Source organism: Neophocaena asiaeorientalis, unplaced genomic scaffold (assembly GCF_003031525.2).
Source record: "Neophocaena asiaeorientalis asiaeorientalis breed wild unplaced genomic scaffold, Neophocaena_asiaeorientalis_V1.1 scaffold681, whole genome shotgun sequence".
NCBI classification, from domain to species: domain Eukaryota; kingdom Metazoa; phylum Chordata; class Mammalia; order Artiodactyla; family Phocoenidae; genus Neophocaena; species Neophocaena asiaeorientalis.
In genome coordinates this window covers 220,691-230,761 of record NW_020172271.1, presented here as the reverse complement: position 1 = coordinate 230,761, position 10,071 = coordinate 220,691, and the positions used below count along the sequence as shown (strand labels likewise).

Below are 10,071 nucleotides of genomic sequence, written 5' to 3'. Positions count from 1 at the left end.
CTAGGGATACATACAGACTGAAAGTGAAGGGATGGAAAAAGATACTCCATGCAAATGGAAATCAAAAGAAAGCTGGAGTAACAATACTTGTATCAGATTAAATAGACCTTAAAATAAAGACCTTACCAGAGGTAAGGAAGGACACTATAAAATGTTCAAGGGATCAATCCAAGAAGAAGATGTAACAATTGTAAATGTTTATGCACCCAACTTAGGAGTACCTCAATACGTAAGGCAAATGCTAACAACCATGAAAGGGGAAATCGACAGTAACCCAATAATAGTAGGGGACTTTAACACCCCACTTACACCAATGGACAGATCATCCAAACAGAAAATAAATAAGGAAACACAAGCTTTAAATGACACAATAGACCAGATAGATTTAATTGATATTTATAGAATATTCCAACCTGAAAGTGGCAGAATACACTTTCTTCTCAAGTGCACATGGAACATTCTCCAGGATAGATCACATCTTGGGTCACAAATCAAGCCTCGGAAAATTTAAGAAAATTGAAATCGTATCAAGCATCTTTTCTGACAACAATGCTATGAGACTGGAAATCAATTACAGGAAGAAAACTGAAAAGAACACAAATACATGGAGGCTAAACAGTGCACTACTAAATAACCAAGAGATCACTGAAGAAATCAAAGAAGAAATTTAAAAATACGTAGAAACAAATGACAATGAAAGCACAATGACCCAAAACCTATGGGACACAGCAAAAGCAGTTCTAAGAGGGAAGTTTATAGCAATTCAATCTCACCTCAGGAAACAAGAAAAATCTCAAATAATCCAACCCTACACCTAAAGCAAGTAGAGAAAGAAGAACAAAGAAAACCCTAAGTCAGTGAAGGAAAGAAATAAAGATCAGAGCAGAAGTAAATGAAAAAGAAATGAAGGAAACAATAACAAAGATGAATAAAACTAAAAGCTCGTTCTTTGAGAAGATAAACAAAATTGATAAACCCTTAGCCAGACTCGTCAGGAAAAAAAGGGAGAGGATGCAAATCAATAAAATTAGAAATGAAAAAGGAGAAATCACAACTGACACCACAGAAACACAAAGGATTATAAGAGACTACTACAAACAACTATATGCCAGTAAAATGGACAACCAAGAAGAAATGGACAAATTCTTGGAAAGGTACAATTTTCCAAGACTGAACCAGGAAGAATTAGGAAATATAAACAGACCTATCACAAGTAATGAAATTGAAACTGTAATTAAAAATCTTCCAACAAACAGAAGTCCGGGACCAGATGGCTTCACAGGCAAATTCTACCAAACATTTAGAGAAGAGCTAACACTGATCCTTCTCAAACTCTTCCAAAAAATTGCAGAGGGAGGAGCACTCCCAAATTCATTCTATGAAGTCACCATCACCCTGATACCAAAGCCAGAAAAAGATATCACAAAAAAAGAAAATTATAGACCGATATCACTGATGAACATAGATGCAAAAATCCTGAACAAAATACTAGCAAACAGAATCCAACAACATATTAAAAGAATCATACACCATGATCAAGTGGGATTTATCCCAGGGATGCAAGGATTCTTCAGTATATGCAAATCAATCAATGTGATACACCATATTAACAAATTAAGGAATAAAAACCATATGATCATCTCAATAGATGCAGAAAAAGCTTTCGACAAAATTCAACACCCATTTATGATAAAAACTCTCCAGAAAATGGGCATAGAGGGAACCTACCTCAACATGATAAAGGCCATATACGACAAACCCACAGCAAACGTCACACTCAATGGTGAAAAACTGAAAGCATTTCCACTCAGATCAGGAACAAGACAAGGATGTACACTCTCGCCACTATTATTCAACATAGTTTTGGAGGTCCTAGCCACGGCAATCAGAGAAGAAAAAGAAATAAAAGGAATGCAAGAAAAAGAAATAAAAGGAAAAGAAGAAGTAAAACTGTCAGTGTTTTCAGATGACATGATACTATATATAGAGAATCCTAAAGATGCCACCAGAAAACTACTAGAACTAATCAATGAATTTGGTAAGCTTGCAGGATATAAAATTAATACACAGAAATCTCTGGCATTCCTATACACTTACAACAAAAAATCAGAATGAGAAATTGAGGAAACAATCCCATTTACCATCACAACAAAAGAATAAAATGCCTAGGAATAAACCTACCTAAGGAGGTGAAAGACTTGTACTCAGAAAACTATAAAACACTGATGAAAGAAATCAAAGATGACATAAACAGATGGAGAAATATACCATGTTCTTAGATTGGAAGAATCAATATTGTGAAAATGATTATACTACCCAAAGCAATCTACAGATTCAAACGCAATCCCTATTGAGCTACCAATGACATTCTTCACAGAATTAGAACAAAAAATTTTACAACTCATGTGGAAACACAAAAGACCCCAAATAGCCAAAGCAATCTTGAGAAAGAAAAATGGAGCTGGAGGAATCAGGCTCCCCAACTTCAAACTATACTACAAAGCTACAGTAATCGAGACAGTATGGTACTGGCACAAAAACAGAAATATAGATCAATGGAACAGGATAGAAAGCCCAGAGGTAGACCCATGCACATATGGTCACCTAATTTACAACAAAGGAGGCAAGAACATACAATGGAGAAAAGACAGCCTCTTCAATAAATGGTGCTGGGAAAACTGGACAGCTAAATGTAAAAGAATGAAATCAGAATACTACCTAACACCATACACAAAAATAAACTCCAAATGGAATAAAGACCTAAATGTAAGACCAGACACTATAAAACACTTAGAGCAAAACATAGGAAAAATACTCTTTGACATAAACCACGGCAAGATCTTTTTTGACCCTTCTCCTAGAGTAATGAAAATAAAAACAAAAATAAATGGGACCTAATGAAACTTAAAAGCTTTTTCACAACAAAGGAAACCATAAACAAGATGAAAAGACATCCCTCAGAATGGGAGAAAATACCTGCAAGTGAAACAACGGACAAAGGATTAATCTCCAAAATATACAAACAGCTCATGGTGCTCAATATTAAAAAAAAATAATCCAGTAAAAAAATGGGCAGAAGAACTAAGTAGACAATTCATCAAAGAAGACATACAGATGGCCAAGAGGTACATGAAAAGATGCTCAACATCACTAATTATTAGAGAAATACAAATCAAAACTACAATGAGATATGACCTCACACTGGTCAGAATGGCCATTATCAAAAAATCTAGAAACAATAAATGCTGGATTGGGTGTGGTGAAAAAGGAACCCTCCTGCCCTGTTGGTGGGAATGTAAATTGATGCAACCACTATGGAGAACAGTATGGAGGTTCCTTAAAAAACTAAAAATAGAACTATCATATGATCCAGCAATCCCACTACTGGGCATCTACCCTGAGAAAACCATAATTCAAAAAGAGAAGAGACATGTACCACAATGTTCATTGCAGCACTATTTACAATAGTATGGACCAAGAATCTGTCCTACAGAGTGAAGTAAGTTAGAAAGAGAAAAACAAATACCGTATGCCAACACATATATATATATATATATATGGAATCTAAAAAAAAAAAAAAATGGTACTGATGAACCTATGGGCAGGGCAGGAGTAAAGATGTAGACATAGAGAATTGACTTGAGGACATGGAGCGGGAGGGTGAAGCTGGGGCGAAGTGAGTAGCAGCGACATATATACACTACCAAATGTAAAATAGCTAGCTAGTGAGAAGCTGCTGCATAGCACAGGGAGATCAGCTCGGTGCTTTTTGACCACCTAGAGGGGTGGGATAGGGAGGGTGGGAGGGAGACGCAAGAGGGAGGGGATATGGGAATACATGTATGCATATGGCTGATTCACTCTGTTGTATAGCAGAAACTAACACAGTATTGTGGAGCAATTATACTCCAATAAAGATCTATTTAAAAAAAAAAAAAAGGTTAAGAATCCTGGCCAAGGCCACTTAGCTGGTAAGCAGGGGAGTTGGAGCAAAACCCATATGCTTTTGTTATAACACAAGTTAATCTCCAGATAGAATCCTGTATCTCACTGATCTGTCTATATCTGTTAGTTTACTCTCCATTATACTATCTGGCTAAAGGGACTTTGGAATTGTTTATTGAGATAATTACTTATATGTGATTGAGTAATTTTTTTTTTTTTTTGCGGTACGCGGGCCTCTCACTGTTGTGGCCTCACCTGTTGCGGAGCACAGGCTCCGGACACGCAGGCCCAGCAGCCATGGCTCACGGGCCCAGCCGCTCCGCGGCATGTGGGATCTTCCCGGACTGGGGCACGAACCCGCGTCCCCTGCATCAGCAGGCGGACTCTCAACCACTGCACCACCAGGGAAGCCCTGATTGAGTAATTTTTATAACGATGACTTCCGTTCACACCTGGTCTCTACTGCCAAATAGCTCAGAGGGTTTAGGCATAGCAGGTGGTCAGGGAAGGAGATTTTTCCACAGGCAGCTCAGCAGTAAGTGTGTAATAGCTACGCTTGCTGCCATGTGGGCTGATGCATAGAGCTCTCAGGCTCTCGCTGCTCCTATTCACATGACTGAAAAATCTTTCTTTCTCAGGATAGAGACTTCTCTTAGAATGCAGCGGACGCCTGGGTTGAGGTTTCTTGGCTGAGCTCTGGAGTGCTCACCATAGGCGCTTGCACAGAAAGGGCTGTGTGCCTGAGGAAATTGCAGATGGTTTTAACCAATAGTGTCATCCTTACCCCCAAATCTGTTCTTGCCTCGTAGTAGGGAACCCAGCAAAGGTGGAGGCCACCATGGCCTCAGCAGCTCCCATGGGATGCACGGCCTGGGCAGCCAGCTTGGTGAACATTTAGAGCAAGGGGAAGCTGGCCTCTGAGCATTCAAGTGGTTGGGAAGCCAGGATGCAGGTTGGCTTGGAGGGGGAACAGTGCTGATGGAGATGAAGATGATGGTTTCTCCCCCCACCACACCCCCAGGTCTCTGTTCATTCCATCTAACCCACCTACCTCCCCAGTCTCTCTCACTCTGCTGGTGTCTTCTGTCCTGGGATTCACTCATCTTAAGGATAGGATGGTGACCAGGATGCCTAAAGGTGCACAGCAAGCATAGAACAGGAAGTAGTTGCAGAACTTGTAACATCAGCAGTAACTGGTTGGCATTTAAGTGTTCTGTGAAATCATCTCTTGTGGTGGCTTCTAAGCCTGGCTGGGGATGCAGGTGAGAAAGGCACAAAGAACAGGCCACTTGGCTGCCCACATGGTAGAAGGGGGAGAGATAGAAGCTCAGCACCAAGGTGACTGTTGACTGTCCAGAACATGGGACACATGTGAGGGTGACTGAGAGTGGATCACTAGCCATTGCACGGTAGCAGCTGGCCAGCCCTGGGTATTGGAGAGTACCAGAGTTAAGAAGAGCTGTAGGAGCACGTACCTGTGTGGAGTAGGAGGGGGGGTGAACATGGCAACCTGCAAACCCCAACATGTCCCCCTTCCCAGGCCAATCTTCCATCTTCAGAAAGAGCTTAAGGTCTGTGAGAAGATTTCCAGATGGTGGAGATAGGTTGTGTTCCGCCACCCACACTTTCAGGAAGGTATTTTCCAAATAGAGACAAGGACAGTGAGGGCAAGAGAGAGGCTGCCCTTCACCTGGCACCCACTTATGTTCTCTCTGTTTCTAGATATTGATGGGCTTATGTTCATGAGAATAACATAAGATTCTCCCCACGCCCTGCCAGCTTTTAGCACCATCTGAAGTCTGTCGCCAAGGTTGTCTGCTCTGGTTGGGGAAAACCTCGTGGGTGATGGGAACTGGTCCTAAAGCCTGGGTGGCAGATTGGCTAGGCAGGTAAAGAAAAGGGCTGGACATCCAGGCAGAGGGAACAGCATGTGCAAAGGCATAGAAGGGCAAAGTATATGGTGAATTCGGAATTTCAGTGAGGCTGGAGCCAAGAATGTGTAGGAGGGAGAGGTGGAGGAGAGACAGATGGGGAAAGGCTCCATTCTGCACCAGCCTTTCCGCCCTGTCTCTCTGCATGCTGCAGATGTGTCTTTATCCTTTGGAGCTGGGTTAATTAGGACATGATGAAATGCACTGTGGTTTTAATCATCATCTGGGCCAGTTAGATTCACTGTGTTCCCTTATCATGAACAGTGCCCAGGAGTATGAAAGTTCTGTTGTGAAGTTATCACTTTGGAAGAATTAAAACACATGCTGTGGATGAATGTGTAACATGATTTTCATACTCTTAAGAGCTCCTTATTCTTATGTTTCTCTTTTTTTTCCTCTTCCTGTTCCTTCTCTCTCCTCTTTCTCTTTGTGATTACTCAAGTCAGTGCTGTATTTTACCAATGCCTCATTTTGCTAACAGAGATGTCAATGCACAGGCACTTTCCAGAACACCCATTTTTAAGACGCCTCTTTTTCTGGGGTATTGAGGGTGAGTTGTGACAGAGCATGAGTTCTGCAGATGGGTCCTGGTACTCAGCCAGGAGGAAGGATTTCTCTTCTGTTTTCAACCTGTTTCTTTTGCAAGGCTGCTTTCCTGTGTCAGGGAAATAGTGGTTTGATTCCCCCATCTTTGCAGGGCTGCAGTCCAACACCTAGCAAGCCTGTTGGGTTCAGGCTGAGATCCGCCAGCCAGTGGCTTCTCCACCATGGCCTCAGCAGCTCCCATGGGATGCAGTTGGCTGCCCACCTCCGAGAACCCTGTGGAGACCGGATGAGCTGGGAGAAAGTGAAGCCTCATCAATGGCATTTCCTCCAGACTTGCCATCTGCAACAGAAGCGACTCTGCAGTGGACCTTGCCTCCTTGATGCTAGCCTAGACCCCACGGAGATCCCCCAGAAGCTCCCAGAACAAAGTTAAACTCTGAGAGTCCATCCGGATTGAGCCAGTTTTCTGATGAGGAGATGCTGATCTGCCACATGTGGCTGCACGTTTAGCTCCCTGTGACAGAACCATTTTCTCTGTCAACAGGTCCTTCAGCCCACAGCCCTCTCCAGCAGCTTTTCCTGCATTCATTTGTGTCAAAGGGATGACGCATGTGACAGCGTTGAGTGTGGATTCATTCGGGCCGTCACCTAGCAACGGCCTAATGGCTCCCCTGGCTTTCTGAGCCGGCCCAGAGCACAAAGGCAGCTTTTCAGGCTCGGCCTTCTCCCACCCACACGCAGGACTTCAGGGACCTCTACCCCTGCTGCTGCTGCGGGAGCTAAATGGTGTATAGGAAACAAGTGCGGGACAAATAACAAAGGGGGACTCGGGACTGGCCCCTATCAGGGCCCCATAGGGAGGATGAATCCCGAGTTCAGCCCCAGCACCATGCATTTGTATAGGGTTCTGGAGCTGGAAGGGCCTGGGAGAGCACCCAGCCTCTCCCCTCTTTGCTAAGAGGAAAAATAACTAACCCTCCAAGGATGGAAGGTCTATTCTCTTTTCTAGCTCTTTCCAGCATGGACATTCAGCCAGAGTTTCAGTCCTAGACCCTGACAGTGAAGAAGTGCTTCTTTATGTCTTGAGTTAGCTTTGCGTGTAACTCAGGAACATTCCTTTCTGCAAAATATATATGTTTTTCATTATAAAGTAATATGACCACATTACAGAAAACAGATACGAGGGGAAAAAAGTAAGTCATCCATAATCCCATGACCCGAACATAAGCACTGTCAGCATTTGCTATATTTCCGTTGTCTGTTTTTCTTCCAATGCATCTGCTTTTTCCATACTTGCAATCATGGCATACATACAATTTTGTGTCCTGCTCTTTCACTTAATATTTCCCTTAAAGTTATACCATAAGCACTTTTTCATATTTGCCACGTAGTCTTATTTTTAATGGCTATACATTATAACCAAAGACTAGACCATTTCCTCTTATTTGGCCCAGTTATGTCTGGGATAGTAGGCCTGAGGTTTATTTGCCAGCTGAAAGCTCACCATTATCTTTTACTTCTTTTTCCTTTCTCCAGGGACCAAGTTTTCAGGATTAATGTCAGAAATGGAGATGAGATCAGCAAACTAAGTCAGCTAGTGAATTCAGACAACTTTAAGGTACCTAGTTCTCCTTCTCTTGGGTATCAATTAACTTTAGTGGGAGAAGACTCTTGCAGCACTGGCATTGTTATTCCTGAAGAGTTTCTGTGTATAATCCTGTATTAGTCAACATGCCTTTATACAATTGAGAGGGTTGGTGGGGGAGAAGTGCTGTAGATCGCAGCAGTGCTGTCCAGGGAGATGAGAGGCCTCAGCAATGGGCTCCATCTTTCTATCTGCATTGACTTATTACTTCTTGGGCTTTGCCAGGTATTGCCCGCTGGGGAGGCCTGACCAGATAAAATTATGAAATGGCGAAGTTTTCCCTTGTGCAGAATCTAACCCCTCAGGGATCACCAAAGCTTTCGGCAGTTGTTCTAGAAGAATGAGCTCATTGTGCCTTTTACCTGAACTATCCTTTAACCTGGTTTTACTTCTGTTCTCTTCAGCTCAACTTCTGGAAATCTCCCTCTACCTTTGCTTGTCCTGTGGATGTCGTGTTCCCTTCTGTCAGTCTGCAGCCAGTCAAATCCTTCCTGAAGTCCCAGGACTTAGAGTACTTGGTGACTGTTGAAGACCTGCAGGTGGATAGGCCAAGGTCCCTCACTGGTCTCGCATAGGACCAAGCAGCCAGAGTGGACTTGAGACATTTTCAAGTTCTGGTCTTATTCTTCTCCATTTAAAAGATGAAGACATTGAAGTATATGGAAGTAAAGTGCAGTGACTTGTTAGAGGAACATGTTGTACTAGAAAGAGCATACATGGGTTAGGAAACCAGCCAGATCTGGATCCAAATCCTGATTTTGCTAACTGCTAGCTGTGTGACTTTGGACAAGCTGTTAACCTCTTGAGACTCTGTTTCTTCATCAGTAAAACGGTAATAGTTATACCTACTTCATACAATTTATTGAGACGTTTAAGTGGCTCAATGTACATAAAATGTCTAACAGTGCCAGGTATGTCATAGATGCCCCACAAGTATTAAGTCCCTCTCCCTTTTCTTATTTGAAGTCAGGAGGGAAGAACAGAGTGTATGGTGGGTAGAAGGTGGGGCCCCGGTGGGGAGGTGCTGAAGACCAGTCATAAAAAGCATCCTTTGGGAATTCCCCGGTGGTCCAGTGGTTAGGACCCCACACTTCCACTGCAGGGGACATGGGTTCGATCCCTGGTCGGGGAACTAAGATCCCGTGTGCTGTGTGGTGCGGCCAAAAAAAAGCATCCTTTGAGAAAGGGAGAATGTCACCAGCAGCCCCCAGCAGAGGGAACATCACTGCCTAAGCCAGACACCAGCCTCATGAGCTGTATTTGAACAGCAGGGCAGTGTCTGGCTCATGTTCTCTCCTTCACTGAGGTGGGTTGTGGACTAATTGGTGATTTGGCCCAGGAGTTTCCTGATGGTGTGAGCAGCTGTGAGCTTATTAATCATCCTCACATGTCACAGACATCTGCCAGGAACCTTCAAAGTATGAGTGGTTGTAAGAATTTCTTTGTTTCTGAATGGTTTCCCAAGCTGGGTATTTCAGAGGCACTGGATACCAGATGCAGACTGATGGCTAGAGAATTTGTGGTATAGAATAACCAAATAGCACATATGTTGCTTCCAGGAAGTAAGTAGGTTTTGAATGAGGTGATGTACATTGGGCTCCAAGAAGTAAGATTATATAGATATGTGGAAGAAATCAGACCTCCTTTTACACCTTGACATTTGTGCTTCTTGATATGTGTGCCATCTTGGCCACCACATGTCCCAAGATACGGTGGAAACAGCATGAAGCTCCATCCCCAAAGGATCACTTTGTAATGTTGCCGTGTCTGTTTTAGGCCCTTTTAGATAATGAAGATGAGGAAATGCAATACAATGAAGGTCAAGAACGGAGCAGTAATAACTTCAACTATGGAGCCTATCATTCCCTGGAAGCTGTAAGTATTTCAGAGCAGGTTAAGATCAAGGTCATTGGCTACTCTTCAATTCTTTTCTTTTATTTTTTTAATTTTAGAATTTTAAAAATCTTTTTATACAGCAGGTTCTTTTTTTTTTTTTTTTTTTTT

The 10,071-nt window shown here is 42.7% G+C and overlaps 1 protein-coding gene across 1 annotated transcript in view; it reads left to right on the top strand.

Annotated features, from left to right (window-relative positions):
- Nucleotides 1-10,071, top strand: part of CPA4 (carboxypeptidase A4) — a 30,865-nt gene that overhangs the window by 6,943 nt on the left and 13,851 nt on the right. The window contains exons 2-4 of the mRNA XM_024763023.1: nt 7,959-8,040; nt 8,472-8,606; nt 9,844-9,942. Coding sequence (XP_024618791.1) covers nt 7,959-8,040; nt 8,472-8,606; nt 9,844-9,942 — 316 coding nt within the window. The remainder of the gene's footprint in view (nt 1-7,958; nt 8,041-8,471; nt 8,607-9,843; nt 9,943-10,071) is intronic.